Source organism: Pezoporus flaviventris, unplaced genomic scaffold (assembly GCF_033815535.1).
Source record: "Pezoporus flaviventris isolate CSIRO_AGI_PZ_B2104156 unplaced genomic scaffold, CSIRO_AGI_Pfla_v1 ptg000005l, whole genome shotgun sequence".
Classification (NCBI taxonomy): Eukaryota; Metazoa; Chordata; class Aves; order Psittaciformes; family Psittacidae; genus Pezoporus; species Pezoporus flaviventris.
The window spans coordinates 6,487,597-6,502,189 of NW_026892553.1; the positions used below are offsets into that span (position 1 = coordinate 6,487,597).

General features: G+C 59.7%; 2 protein-coding genes and 1 long non-coding RNA gene across 6 annotated transcripts in view; 1 reads left to right on the forward strand and 2 right to left on the reverse strand.

Moving 5' to 3' along the window:
* Window positions 1–14,593, reverse strand: part of LOC133265390 (uncharacterized) — a 396,645-nt gene that overhangs the window by 157,503 nt on the left and 224,549 nt on the right. The window lies entirely within an intron of this gene.
* LOC133265377 (uncharacterized) overlaps window positions 896–14,593 on the reverse strand; it is a 192,805-nt gene continuing 179,107 nt past the window's right edge. The window contains exon 10 of the transcript XR_009741938.1: window positions 896–941. The gene's annotated coding sequence lies outside the window, so the exon portion shown is untranslated. The remainder of the gene's footprint in view (window positions 942–14,593) is intronic.
* KLF8 (KLF transcription factor 8) lies at window positions 1,870–7,990 on the forward strand. 4 transcript variants are annotated; one of them, XM_061445810.1, is made up of 5 exons: window positions 1,870–2,015; window positions 4,878–5,427; window positions 6,227–6,329; window positions 6,437–6,570; window positions 7,645–7,990. In XM_061445810.1, exons 1-5 carry the CDS (start codon window positions 1,989–1,991, stop codon window positions 7,824–7,826), a joined length of 996 nt encoding a protein of 331 aa, XP_061301794.1. In that variant the 5' UTR covers window positions 1,870–1,988; the 3' UTR covers window positions 7,827–7,990. The 4 variants fall into 4 exon arrangements, with proteins under 4 accessions (XP_061301794.1, XP_061301793.1, XP_061301795.1 ...); XM_061445809.1 differs by having other exon boundaries at window positions 6,203–6,329; window positions 7,645–7,989; XM_061445811.1 differs by lacking the exon at window positions 1,870–2,015 and adding an exon at window positions 3,851–3,959 and having other exon boundaries at window positions 6,203–6,329; window positions 7,645–7,989.

Sequence of the window (14,593 nt, forward strand, 5' to 3'; positions counted from 1 at the left end):
CAACCTGCTCTAGTGGAAGGTGTCCCTGCCTGTGGCAGTGGTTGGAACTGGGTGAACTTTAAGGTCCCTTCCAACACAAACCAGGCTGGGATCCCTGTCAGAGAGGGGCTTGCCAAGATTCCTATCAATGAATCAGGTGTTTTAGCTTCTGGAGAACTTGTGAATGGGCTGGAGCTGCAGCAGAGGGATTCCCTTTGTCTTCAGTGTTTGCAGATATGGAATACAGTGCTGGTCCTGTTGTGGGAGCAGCAAATCTCAGCCACAGTCACCTCTGTCTGATGTTGGGATGGAACAAGCCGAAATGCGACAACAGTTTCCTCTTGAGGATGCTGCCCCATCACTTGGATGAGGTCAGTGACTTGATGGAGAAACTTCATTTGTTTCTGCACCCTGCCCCTGCCTTTGCCATTGCTGAATGGACCAAGAGGATGCATTGCTGCTGATCTGTGTTCTTGGAGCCTTGGGATCATCACTGAGGGGTTACTGGGGCAGTTGTGGTTTCAGGACAGCAGAAGACAGTTTATGGCCGTGGTTCCAGCACAGACTGAAACACTTTCTGCTGAGAGAACGTTCCCACAGGAGACAGCGCTTCCTGACAAAGTACAGTGGGAAATGCTGCCCATTCCTGTGGATACCAGGAGCTGGTGCTGGGTTTCCTCAGGGAATGCACTTGACCATGTGAAAGTGGGATAATGGCAAGGGGGGAATGAAGCTGATGTCTCTCCAGATGTTGGTCTTACAAACAGACTTACATGTATCTGGCCCTGAAGAGCTGCACATCTTGAGGAGAGGGTAGGGGCACATCCGTTTCCTTCAGGACTTGACTTTGGAACTAGGAGGAGAAGCTCTGTGTCACCTGTCATTAAGATGCTGAATCAATTAATAGAACCCCAGACTGGTTTGGGTTGGAAGGGACCTTAAAGCTCACCCAGTTCCAACCCCTGCCATGGGCAGGGACACCTTCCACTAGAGCAGCTTGCTCCAAGTCCCATCCACCCTCACGCTGACCCTATTTGGGTCACCCATGCTTGGCCCAGTACAGGTACCAGGAAGGAAATGGTTCAAGAACCCATGAGCAGAGAGGGGTTTGGGGCTGAGATGGCCACAGTGAGCAGGACCTACAGCCCCCCCAGCTCCAGGGAGCTCTGAGGGGAGCAGAGCCAGGAGTGAAGCACAACTGTGGCTGCCTCGTCCCTGGCAGTGTTCTGCCCATGGAGGTGAATGGGGGGGGGGGGGGGGGTTCCCCCATGTCTTGCGTCCTACACAGCTGCACCCCAGGGACCCCTCCCTGGTGTTTAGGGGTGTCCCTGTTTATGTGTGGGGGTATTTTAGGAAGGGGTCTGGTGATTTATGAGGGTTTGTGGTTGTATTTGAAGAGGGTCCTGGTATGGGGGGGCCTCGAGCTCTTCTGAGTCCTGATTTCCAACCCCCCCCCCCGGGAGGTACTCCCAGTGGGGTACTGTGGGAGTGGCGGCTCTGGAGAGCCCAGCTGTTTTTCTTTGGGGGGTTACATGGGTGGGAGGGGGCTTGGGAGTTCAGGAGTGGAACACCCCACCACCACCATGGACCACATTTGCCTCCTGCACCTATGGGTGGTCTGTGTGTGTGTGTGTGTGGGGGGGGGGTGTTGGGGTGTTACATGCCTCTGGGGATGAAGGGCAGGTGCTGGGGCTCCAGTTCGGGGGGGTGGGTCGTCCTGCGTTGGGGTGGGTGTGCGATGGTATCAGTCTGGGTACCACCCCCCCCAACCGCTATATCTGTTTCCATGGCAACGCACGTCCGCGGGTGGGGGTGGGTGTGAGGAGCCGCCCATTGGCTGCTGATGATGTCACCCTATTTTTGGGGTGGGGGTGGGGTGACCCCACCCATTTTTGGGGTGGGGGAGGGGAGCTCCGCCCTGCGTGGCCCCGCCCCTTCCTGGTCCCCGCCCGTTTAGTGGGGGGGCCCCACCCGGCACCGCCCCGGCGCGGGGCAGCGGCGGCTGCGGGATGCACCCGGAGGAGGCGCGGAGGACGGTGAGAGCCGGGGGGTGAAGGGGGGGCACACACGGGGGTGGGGGGGGGGGCCGGTCCCATGGTGCGTGGGTTCTTAAAAGGGCAATGCCAGCGGGCGGGGGAGGGGATTGGAAGCGTAAAGCCTGGGGCGGGGGAGGGGAGGAAGGGGTGGGAACCGCCCCACCCCCCTTGCACCGGGCCTGTGCGTGGTTCCCCCCCCCCCACCCCCCCCCCCCCCCCGCAATGGTCGCTTCCGGGGTGGGCCCCACCGCGCTCTTGGGAGGTCACAAGGGGGGAGGGTATTGGGGGGGGGGGGGGGGGCGCGACGTCGCGGCGCGCCCCGCCCCGCCCTTCCCTCCCCCCCACTCCGCTTCCCACGCCCTTTGCTCTTAAAGGGCCAGACACCCCCATCCCTAAATCCCACCCCCCCATTCCCGGTTTATTCACACGCAGGGAGGAAATCCCTCCGGGGGAACGGGATAGCGATGGGGTGTGACAGCACCCCCACCCCCCCAGCCCACCATTCACACCCATGGGTGGGGATAATGTACCCCCAGCGGGGGAAGGGGGGGGGGGGGGGGGCATAAGGACCATGCAGGAGGTTTTCCCACGACTTGACCCCCCATCCTCAAGGTGACCCCATGGTTTGGGGGTACCCCTATAAGGGGTTATAGGCTGGGAAAGAGGGCGTCGTTATTTATACCCCCGGGGGGGTGGGGGGGGTGTGTACAATAAAGGGAGTATAGCGGTCTCTCAGCCCCCCCTAACCCCCCACCTGGGTGGGGTTTGGGTGCGTCCTGGCTGAGTACAGAGGAATTCATGTCACTGATGAAAGCCCCATAGAGGGTGTGTGGGGGTGAGGCTGGATTAGAGGGGGCTTCGAGGCCACTCCCCCCCCCCATCCCCCACTGACACATCGCACTCTGTCCTCCAGCCCTATGGGGTTTTGGGGTGCCAGGATCCCCCAAAGTGAAGCTGGGGAGGGTTGGGGGGGGTTGTGTAAATTACCCTTTTGTGGGTTCCCCCCATAAATGGGCCTGGTTGAGCTGGGGGTCCTGGGGGTGTCCCCGGGGGTACCTGTGGGGGGGGGGGGGGTGTGTTTGGGGGGCCCTGGCTGAGTGGGGGTGTTTTGGGGCTCCCTCTTTGTAAGGGGGGTGTTTTGGGGGGTCCTGGTGATTTGTGAGTATTGGGGGGGTGCGTTTTGGGGGTCCCTGGCTTTGTGTGGGGACATTGGGGGTGCTCTTGGCTGGAGCAGGGCTGTCTGGGGGGGTGTGTCTTTTGCTCAGTGCATTTTGGGGGTCTCCAATTTGAGTATTTGGGTACCGGGGGGGGGGTCCCTCGTGATACGTATGTGTGGGGTGTATTTGGAGGGTGCCTGTTTGTGTTCAGGGGTCTTGGGGACCCTTGTCTAACAGTGGGGGTGTTTTTTTGGGGGTCTCTATTTGTATGTGGGGCATTTAGGGGGTCCTGGTGATTTATGAGTGTGGTGCGGTGCGTTTTGGGGACTCTTAGGTTTATGGGGAGGTATTGGGGGGTTTCTGCTGAGAGCAGGGCTGTTGGGGGGTGTCCTTTACCCCCTGTATTTTGGGGGTGTCCATTTGAATACGCGTGTATTGGGGGTGCCCCTGCCTTTGTGCGTGCGCACTGAGGGGGTCTCTTTGCTGAGAGCGGGGCTGTTGTGGAGGGGTGTCCTTTACTCAGTGCGTTTTGGGGGTCCCCGTTTGAATACCTGGGTATTGGGGGTGCCCCTGAACCCGGGGGGGGGGGGGGGGCCGGTGTCCCTGTCTCGGTGTGGGTCCGGTGCCCCCTGTCCCGGTGGGGGCTCCCCCCGCGCCGGCGGGTGTCCGTGTGCAGGGCGTGTGCGCTGGGTGTGCCCGGGGAGGGGCCGGGCGGGCCGCGCGGTGCAGCCGACGCTGAGCGCGGGGGCTCGCGGGCCCGGTCGGGGCTCACTCGGTGCGGGCGCAGGTAGGGGCAGGGGGAGAGCTCGGTGGTGGGGAGGGGGGGCAGTGGTGGGAGCGGGGGGGGGAAAGGAGAAGATGAGGCGCTGCGGGGGGGGGGGGGGTCCTGACCCGCGGGGCACCCCATGGACCGCCGGCACCGCGCGGGGGGGTGGTATATGTACCTGTATGTGTGTGTGTGCGTGTGTGTGTGTGTGTCCTAAAGGGTTGGGGTGCGCGGTGCCCCCGGTGAGTCCCGCGGGGCGCCCCCCCCTCCACGGTGGCAGGGCCCCTTTAAGGAGCTCCACCCCGGGCCGAGCCAGGGTGGGGCCGCGGGGCCCTTCACACCTCTCGGACCGGGAGCATGGTTCTGCCCCGGGAAGGGGGGGGGGGGGGAGGGGGGATGAGCACCGGGCCCCCCCCCGCGCGGTGAATTCCCCCCCTCATCATACACCGGGTGAAGGGGGGGGGGAACGGGTGTCGCGGCCCCTTTAAGGCCGCGGGGGAGGGAAGGGAGCGTGGTGGGGCCGCCACCGCCCCGCGGGGAGCACGCCCCCTCCCTCCCTTGCCCCGCCCCGCCCGGCCCTGAGGGGAGGGGCGGGGGCGCTCCGCGCGCGGGGAAGGAGGGGCGGGGCCGGGCGGCGGCACCACAAAGGCGGGCGAAGGGCGGGGCTTCCCTTTTCCGCCTTCGGCTCGCGGCGCGGCCGTCGTGAGGGGAGCGGGAGCCGCCATTGCTGCCCCCTGCCACAGCCGTGCCCGGTACCGCGAGTGCTGACCCCGCCATTGCTCACCCTGCCATTGCTGGCCCCGCCGCCGCCGCCATGCACGGCTGGGCCCCCGCTGGGGCTCCGCTCCGCTGGGTGGGATCCCCCGGAGGTGGCCGCCCTGCCCTCGCCCGCCGTACCTGTTTCCCCGCCGCCTCACGCAGTGTGTGGTTCTCCTGCAGGGCCGAGGGAGGACGACGCCCGCCATGAGCTCGTCGGCGCTGCTGGCCGAGGGCCCCCTCGACCCTCCGGTGCTGCTGGCGGACATCAAGACGGAGCCCCCCGAGGAGCTGCTGGCCAGCGACTGCGGCCAGCCCCAGGCGGAGCCCGTGGATCTCTCTCTCAACAAGTCCAAGGTGGCAGCAGCAACCTCCGCCCCCCCACCGCCGCCTCCTGTCTCGGTGCAGTCCTCCCCGTTGCTGGTGGCTCCTCCGCTCCCTGCTCCCGCCACCGTCTCCATCTCCCCCTCCGGGCTCAGCTCCACCTCGGCCATCCCAGCGGTGCTGTCGCCCGGCTCCATCCTGGCCTCCACGCAGGGCAGTGGTGGGCAGCAGATCCTCCACGTCATCCACACCATCCCCTCCGTCAACCTGCCCAGCAAGATGGGCAACCTGCAGACCATCCCCGTGGTGGTGCAGTCCCTCCCTGTCGTCTACACCACCATGCCCACCGATGGGGTCACCGCCATCACTGTGCCCCTCATAGGGGGGGACGGCAAGAACGCCGGGTCTGGTAAGCACATGTGGGGGGAAGCCAGAAACTTTTGGGAATCCCAGACTGGTTTGTGTTGGAAGGGTCCTTAAAGTTCATTCCAAAGCCTGCCATGGGCAGGGACACCTTCCACTAGAGCAGGTTGCTCCAAGCCCTGTCCATCCTGGCCTATAACACTGCCAGGGATGGGGCAGCCACAGCTTCTCTGGGTTGAAGTGGGGGTGTCCTAGTTCATGGAGCAGCACCCCTGAAGGGGATCTGATTTTTCCCTCACCCACACTTGCCATCTCCACCCAGAACCACCCCAGGGCCCTCAGCCCCCAGCCTGTTCCCCAGGGGGACACAGGGAGGGCAGGGGACACTTGGGGCATGGCACTGCCTGCCACCCATCCCGCTGCTGGCAGCCTGCCTGCCCTTCCCACTGCCTGCCTGCTGCCTGCCAGCAGCTCTGGTTTCAGTTCAGCTGCTTCCCCAGGCACCCTCTGTTCCCTTCCCCAGCACATTCCCAGCTTCCCACCTTATCCAGAGATGGGGGGGACAGACCTGGATCTCGCCTCCCAAGGGCAGGAGCAAGCAGCCAACAGCGGTGCCACCCAAGTCATGCCTCCCAGTATCTCTATGCTATATGGCATCAGTGGCTTATCCATTTCCCCAAGTTGGTTTTTGTGGGGGGAGCAGCATTTGGGGTGCTGTGGGAGCAGAGGGGGGGTTATTCTGGGGCAGGGGTGTGGTATGTTTTGGGATGTCTCTGTTGTTTGCTCACAGCCTCACCCCCTCCCTCCTTGTTTCTCAATAGCTTTTCTTTCCCGCCCCCCACCAGTGAAAATTGACCCGGGCTCCATGTACCCCATGGACATGAACAGCGACAGCGAGGACAGCGCCTCTGAGAGTGGCCCGGCCCCTTTCCAGGACCTCCAGAGAGAGTGAGTCCCTTTGTCTGTGTACCTTCCCACCTGTCCCCCCCTCCCTGGGCATCCCATGGGGTCTGTGGATGCCAGGGCCGTGCTTCCATCTCTGCCTCCTCCTGCAGGCCGGTGGCACGGGCACAGCGAGCAGAGTCCCCCGACCTGAAGAAGCGGCGCATCCACCAGTGCGACTTTGAGGGCTGCAATAAGGTTTACACCAAAAGCTCCCATCTCAAAGCTCACCGGCGGATACACACAGGTAGGGGACAATGCCAGACACCCCCCTGGCAGGCAGGGTCAGGATCAGTGCCTCCGCCTCCCTGTGGGCTGGCGGTACCCAGGGGTGGGCTGGGAGGATGATGATGGTCCCTGCGATGGAGAGGTCTTTAGGGGTGTTGGCTCCCTCTGCTAGAGCTGGGGATGGCCCTATAGAGGGCCATTTAGCCTTCAGAGCTTTTAGAGGGTTGTGGAGGCTCTTTGGGTTTGCTGTCAAGTGTTTGGAGGGGCTCATGAGGCTTTAGGAGAGCTGGCAGCCTGTTTCAGGGGTTAGGGGGCCCTTTGGTGATGCTGTCACCCTGTGCCAGTGACTGGGGGCATCCTTTGTGGATGCTGGCACATTTTGCCAGGGACTTGTGAGGCCCTTTGGGGTCTGGAGACCCCCTTTTGGGCACTGGAACCCTCTTATAGTAGCTGTGGGGGCCCTTTGTGGGTACTGGCACCTCCTGCCAGGGGGGTTGCGGAAGCCCTTTGAGGTCACTTTGGGAGTATTGCAGGCCTTGGGGGTGCTTGTGCTCTGTGCTGATTCTTTGGGAGTGCTGGGACCCAAGGCCATGTCTCGGGGACCCTCTTGCCCCCACCCCCTGCCTGGTTATGGGGCTCTCCCTTGGGTGACCCTGCCGGGACTCCCTCTTCCTTCTCTTCCCTTTCAAGCACCCTGGGTCCCTTTGCCTGGGGGATGTTCCCAGTGCCCCCAACATGTGCTCAGCACCCCCCAGGACCCCAGGCTCTGCTCTGCAGTGCTGCTGTGTTCAGTCCCGGTGAGGACAGTGGGGTGCTGCCAGTAGAGTTGCATGGGGGTGCCACCATCAGCCCCATGGTGTCACAAGGTGATGCCGTAGGGGTGTGTATGGGGTGTGCACCCCAAAGCACCGCCTCTGCTCTCGCTGGCGGCGCGGGTGTGGTGCGGTTACACCTAAAGCAGCACTCGCACAGCCGGTGGCGCCAGTGAACCGTGCTGGGCCAGCAGCAGGGCTGGCGAGGGATGATGAGGGGGTTGCTTGGCTCCAGGGGGCATTCCTGCCTTGCTGAGCCCCTCTCTGCTCCCCCGGCGCAGGCGAGAAGCCGTACAAATGTACCTGGGAAGGATGCACCTGGAAGTTCGCCCGCTCCGACGAGCTGACCCGGCACTTCCGCAAGCACACGGGCATCAAACCCTTCCGCTGCTCGGACTGCGACCGCAGCTTCTCCCGCTCTGACCACCTTGCCCTGCACCGCCGGCGGCACATCATGATGTGAGGAGCCCCCATCCCCGGGGCTGGGACTGAGGGGAAAGTGGTGGAAAATGGGGGTGCATCCCCCCCTGCTCCTCTGTGTGCGATGGAAGAACTGCAGGAGCAGAGAGGCCGAAGTCTGCCTGGTAGAGAGAGAACTGTGGCAGCTTCAGGACCCCCGCTGACACAAGATGCACAATGGTGGCTTCCAGACTGATCCTCCTCCTCCTGTGCTCCTGTTTCTTTTTCCTGGCCTTCTCCCCACCTACAACATCCAGAGGCTCCTCCTTGACTCGTCACCCAGGATTCACCCAGCAGTTGCCTCTAGACCTGCACATCGACCTCTTGCCCTCTTCCACCTCATGTGCTTGCTGTCCTTGCCCCTCTCCCAGTCGCTGTGAGCAAAACCTGGAAACCATGGCAAGGACAGAGGTGAGGGCTCTGCTATTGGCCCTGTGCAGTAGCCACTTTCCTGAAAGTTGCTGCCTTTCCATTCCTAGCCGCTATGTGTCCCTGTCCCAGCAGGAGAAGGGACGTGGCCCGTCGCCTCTCTGCATCTCTTGGCATGTGCTGGGCTTCAGCGGAGGTGCCCAGGGGCACGCAGGAACAGAAAAAGCAAGAAAGGGGAGGAAAATCCACCACAACAACCCAACATCACCCCCCAAATGAGATTGCCACCACCAAACACAAAGGGAAACTGCGGAACGTTGAACTGTGATTTTATGGAGTTTTAAAGGGGGTGGGATGGGGGGCGCTGCAGCATTTGGGGTTTTTTTTTGAAGACTATGGGACACTTGAACCATTTCTAAGTTAAAAAGGCAGACTGTGGCCATACACTTTGGTTTTTAATTGTAATTATTATTTCTGTGGGGTGCCCCTTTCCCAGTTTCATTCCTCCCCCCCACCCCAGTCTGGGAGGTATCAGGATTTCTGATTGGAACCTTGGGGCATTTGGGTGGTGGGAAGGGTGCTGGGGGGCCATGAGCCCCCTCTCCCAACCCAGTGCCGGTGGGGCTGCTTGGGGCAGGGGGAGCTTCCCAGAAGCTCACTTTGAGCCTGTGCCTTTGGTTTGGGGGGTGCTGGGCTGCTTGGGGGGTGGTGGTGGTGGGTGCAGGGGCCTATGGCCCCTGAAGAGGACTCTGGTGGATGCCTGGGAAACTTCCCTGCTTTCCACCTTCCAAGAATGTTCCATGGGGCAGAGTTTGTCCCTGACCTCATGGTGTCCCCAACCCTTTTGGGGCTCAGCACAGCTGGAGGGTGTGTCCAGCTGTGGCTGGTCACAAGTAGTATCCCCAGGGTGGGTTTTGTAATGCCTTTATCAAGGCTGGATCGGTGGGCTGAGGCCAGTTGAGCTTAAACAAAGTCAAGTGTTAGGTTCTGCACTTGACTCACCACAACCCCACACAATGCTCCAGACTTATGGAAGAGTGACTGGAAAGCTGCTCATGGAAAAGGGTCTGGGGGTGCTGATTGATGGAGCAGAACATAAGCCTGTGCCCAGGCAGCCAAGAAGCCACCAGCATCCTGGCCTATGTCAGCACCAGTGTGGCAGCAGGGCCAGGGCAGTGATTGTGCCCCTGCACTGGGCACTGGTGAGGCTGCACCTCAAATCCTGTGTTCAGTTCTGGGCCCTTCACTACAAGAGACATTGAGGTGCTGGAGCAGGGCCAGAGAAGGGTACCAGAGCTGGTGCAGGGCCTGGAGCACAAGTGTGATGGGGAATGGCTGAGCGACCTGGGGAGTTTACAACTACCTGGAAGGAGAACGGAGCCAGGAGGGGGCTGGTCTCTGCTCCCAAGGAACAAGCGATAGGACAGCAGAAATGGCCTCAAGTTGCACCAGGATAGGCTTAGGCTGCATATTGGAAACGTTTCTTCATGGAAAGGGTTGTCAAGCGCTGGAAGAGGCTGCCCAAAGACGTGGTGGAGTCACCATCCCTGGAGGTGTTTAACAGATGTGTAGATGTGGCACTTAGTGACGTGGTTCAGTGGTGGCCTCGGCACTACTGGGTTCATGTTGGACTCGGTGATCTTGAAAATCTTTTCCAACCTAAATGATTCTACAGTCTCTGCGTTCCTGTCCCACCATGTGTCCCCTCTCTCAAAGCCATGCTCACCAGAGCTTCTCCTGGGGCTGCACCTGATGTTCTTCCTTCATCTTCAGCCCCAGATCCTCACAGGAAGGCAAGGGAGGCTGGGAAAACCCTTGGGATTCAGGGTCAGCACTGCTGGTGGCCCCCACAGCCAGGGGCTCCACCCTCACCCCACTCTCCAAGCCCCGGGGCAAGCATGTGTGTGTGTTTCTGTTTTCTATTTGGTTGTTAAACCCAAACAAGGGATTTTAAACTCGTGAGCTGTGATATTTATACAAAACTCTTTGAGGTCTTTTCTACACAGGAATAACATGGAAAGTAGCCGAGTTCCTCTGTGTGTATCTTGCTTTGCTGCAGCCGTGGGGCAGGGAGAGGGACCAGGGCATGATGAGGGCAGTGGAGCCCTCCTGCCTCCCCCGTGCCAGGAGGAGAGGGGCTGAGCTCAGCAAAACGATGGTTTCTTGGGCTAGTTTTCCCAGAAACTGAAGAGATTTCAGAGCTGTGGAAAAAACATGGATTTTCCTTCCTTTTGAACATCTCCAGTGGGATATTCACCGGCCATGGCCTGTGTTTGGCTTCAGCAGCGACCTGTGATGCCCTGAGCTCCCTTGAGGTGAGACCCCAACCCACCTCCTGAGCTGGGGAAGGGGATGACAACCCCCTTTGAGGTGGTGGTAAAGGGGTTTGTGGTCCCACACCACACCCGGACCTGAAGAGGTGCTAAACCCCCCCTGAAATCCTGCTGTGCCTCCTGTGATCCACCGGCTTGTTAAAGTGATGTTTTAGAAGGCAAAAATGGCATTTTAAAGGCAAAAATTGCATTTTTTAACACAAAAATTACTTTTAAAGTGGCTTGGCTGAATACTCCCCAAGTATCTGGGAGGAGATGATGGTTTTCCAGGGAGACATGTTGCTCCAGAGCTGTTGTGGAAGTGGCTTGAGCAGACTAGCTGCTTTCCTGATGGCTGCTTCAGTTTGCCATTGGAAGAACAAAGTGCAACAGCAACAAGAAGAGGCAAAAAGAAAACCCCCAAAGCAACCCACGGTAATGGTGTTTGTTGGGTGAGGTTTTGGCCTTTGCAGCTCAGTCCTGGGTCTGTTTATGCCTGTTTTGTAGGGGAGCCCCATGATGAGGCTGGAGCAGAGATCCAGGAATCCTTGCTTGCAGGTGCTGGAGCACCAGGGTGCTGCTTCCATAGGGAAACACCTTCCTGTGAGTGAAAATCTTCTGGCAAAGGTGTCTTGGAAGTGCTGGGCTTTGGCTCTGCAGTGTCCTGTGCTGGTTTTCTCCCAAGTTAACAAAGGGAACAAGGGAATTCGGGTGTTCCCATGTGGGGACGCTGCTCATGATGAGTGCTGAGGCCTGGCAGGGGAGAACTTGCTGCACTGATGATGGAACACCTCCGGGTGGCACACAGCACCCATGTGTCCCCATGTCACCCCTCCCAGCCACGGCTTTGTCTTACCCCAAGAGGAAACCTGAGTTGGCAACTGGCATAGAACCACAGCCTGGTTTGAGTTGGAAGGGACCTTAAAGATTACACAGTTCCAACCCCTGCCACGGGCAGGGACACCTTCCACTAGAGCAGGTTGCTCCAAGCCCCTGTGTCCAACCTGGCCTTGAACACTGCCAGGGATGGGGCAGCCACAGCTTCTGCCCAGGATTTCATCTCAGTCTCCCCTCTGGCAGTGAATGTTCACCCTGGTTATGGGGGAGATGGGGGTGTCTCTGCCACCCCGCAATTCATGCAGAGCTGCTTCCCCACCCATCATGGCCTGAGGACATCCTGCAGTATCTGGGGTGATGCTCTTGTACCCCTCTAAGGGAGCCCTGCCCTGAACTTGCACCACTGCCAAATGAGCTATTCTTACTGAGTGGTACTCCTGAGGTAAGCAAACATCCCTTCTGCCAGCCCTTGGCCTTGCCATCACTGATGGGTGAGTTGGGAAGCCCCTGGACCACTGCTCCCCACGCTGCACCCCTTCATGTCTCCCACCCCCATGGTCTGTCTGGCTCTGATTTCATCCCCTTTGTCTTTTCTCCTGCTTCTAGGAGATCTTTGGGGTGCTGAACCTCAGCATCCACCATTCCCTCAGCAGGACACAGCCGTACAGGGGGGTAGGCAGGGGTGAAGCCCCCAGGTCTTGGGAGTTGTGGGGTCATGCATGTTGGGGTCACACAGGGTCCTGTGTCACACATGTGGCAGAGGGACATCAGCCCTCTTTCCAGCATGGGCATCACCCTGCTGTTGAAGAAGATGCTGAGGTCCTGCTGGAAGGGCAGTGGGGTGCTAACCCCTGTCATGGGCTGATACCATCACCCCACACTCCTGAGCCCAGGAGCCTATTTCAGCTCAGCCTCATCCCTCTTTGCTCCAGGATCACCCGAGGTTCCTCCGCATGGTTTCTTGTCCCTGTCCCACTCCCCTTGTGCCAGACAGGGGGTGCCGGGGGCCTCCTGCCTGCTCCCGGCACTGCTCAGACTGGTTTAGCAAGTGGATGGGGCGGCAGCTCTGCCTTTGAAGGGTTCCCAGGAAGGGTTTGATGGCTGGAAACCTCCCAAAGAGCAGAAAGGGAAAGACAGAAATGGGTGGTTTTGGGTTTCGGGAGTGGGGGGGGGGGAGCAGAGGCAGTTCCGGCGGCTTTGCAGACCTTTGTCTCCTGGAGGTGGTGGTGAAAGGGAAGCGGAGGGGGTGTCCCCCTTCCCTGCCGAGTGAGTATCTCACATCAGGCTCCTCACCAGCACCGAGGCTAAGCCGGGAGCTCCTGGCCCACATCTGGAGTGGCCTGACCCCAGGGAGGCAGATTCAGAGGGGACTTGGGGATGTCCATCATGGGGCAGCGAGAGGTGGGTGCTGCAGCCCCTGCTTCAGGGTGGATGGATGAGTCTGGGGGGTCAGCAGGGTGAGGAGGAGCTGCTGCAGGGGGAAAGCAAAGGCTCAGTGACCTCCTGGCAGGGTCTGGGCCCCCTTCCCCTGCCTCATGTACGTGCCACCACCTCCTTGGTGGGACCATGGGCTGTCACCCATGCTTGGTGGCTCCTGGGGGGCTCTCCTGTGGCCCAGTCCAGTGGTGGCTGTGAGGTTTGAGGATGGGTGTGAGCTCCTGGTGCTCTGCTGGTGCTGCTGGGATGGCCTGGGAGGTGGAATGGTTTGGGAGGTGGGATCCAAGATGTATTTCCTACCCTGACCCGGATCTCCTCAAAGCTCAGAGCCTTTCTTGCCTTTTAGCTCAAGTCTCTGCAGCTCAGCCTAGGGCTTCACCTCCTGCTCCTGCACCCGCTGAGAGGAGGACTGGGGTGTCCTTCCTCATTCCCATGAACCCACACAATGCTGGGAAGGGGGATCAGGGCCTTCACCCCAAACCCCCTTCAGCATCTTGGTATCAGCTTCCCCCTGCTGAAGGGGACTCTGTTGTGTGGCTGGGATTGCTGCTGTGATCACTCTAGCTCAAGCAGGACATGCTGCGTTTGGTGTTTTGTGGCATATAGGGGCAGAATGGGACCTTAGGCCGGCGCCGGTTGGGGGACTTGGTGTGTCTGGTGGTGCTGATAGAGTCAAGGCTGTTTCCCTTCCCGTGGGGCTGGTGGCAGATAAGGATGCTGAGGATGGCTTTGGCCCATCCCTGGGAAGAGAAGCTGCTTGACCTCAGGAAATCATTGCCAGGTTGATCTCCATTGGGTATGAAGTCCCTGTGTGTCCCCTGCCCTTCCTGCGGTGGCAGCAATCCCATGGGAATAGGCTTTCCCCTTCCTCAGCAGGAGCCCAGCTCCCCTCCCTTTGGCTGGGGATGGGTAGAGCAGCCTTAGCACTTCACCCTCTTTTGGTGGTTCTAAAGTCCCCTGAAGGTGCTGGGGATGTCCTGGAAGGGGGCGACAGCAGCATCCCCCCTGCAAGGGCACAGCTTCTGCGGGATCCTGCCTGGGAAGCACTGGGATGTGGGAATGAGGGGGGTCTGAGGGCTGCTTTGGGGGGGATGAGCATGGAGGGGGGGGAGAAGGCTGGGCTTTTACTTAGCCTGACACTGCAGTTTCTCAGAAAGGAGGACACTGGGGTTGGATGTGTCCAGAGGAGAAATAGCTTCTTATTTATTCATCTGTTTTAGTGTGATGGTACAGATCCTCAGACTATGATTATCTCCCAAAAAAAAGTGGTTTTATCCCCTTGTTGATCTGGCTTTTTGCACTCTTTTTTCCTCCCTTTCATAAAGAGAAACCCAAACACAGTCCTCAGTTTCTCCATAGGGGCCAAGCTGGAAAACACTCATATCTGAGCCTTTTAAACTTCTTTGTTGTTGGGTTTTGGTTGTTCCCCAACAAGATTCATCCCTTTTCCCCCTTTACTTTTAATTTCTTTCATTTTGGTTTATTTTAATTAATCTATTTAATGACCTTCCCCTTTTCTCCCCTGGGGATCAGAGGTGTGAGCAAACAGGAACCTCCTTGTCCCTAAACCCCACTTTTCGTGCAGAATTCAACCATTCATTGGAAAATGGCATTTTCTCATTAAAAAACCCCAAATCCACTGATTTTAAGACCTAACCCAGCCCCTTGTTTCCACGCAGGGGCTTGGTGCGGGTGGGTGCTGGTTTCACTGAGCTGGGTTGCTTTGGCTCCATCCCAGCCCCGCTGGGGTCCAGGTTCACGGTGGCACCGGCGGCTCTGGCAGCGCCGCGTCCCTCGGCCCGCTGCTCGTGCCGGC

What these genes read in the sequence shown, in the direction of transcription:
- KLF8 (XM_061445809.1), top strand. Translation starts at nt 1,989, where the DNA reads ATGCACCCGGAGGAGGCGCGGAGGACG. An exon ending in CGGAGGAGGCGCGGAGGACG is followed by an intron (nt 2,016 to 4,877) that starts GTGAGAGCCGGG and finishes GTTCTCCTGCAG; the next exon opens with GGCCGAGGGAGGACGACGCC. An exon ending in CGGCAAGAACGCCGGGTCTG is followed by an intron (nt 5,428 to 6,202) that starts GTAAGCACATGT and finishes GTTTCTCAATAG; the next exon opens with CTTTTCTTTCCCGCCCCCCA.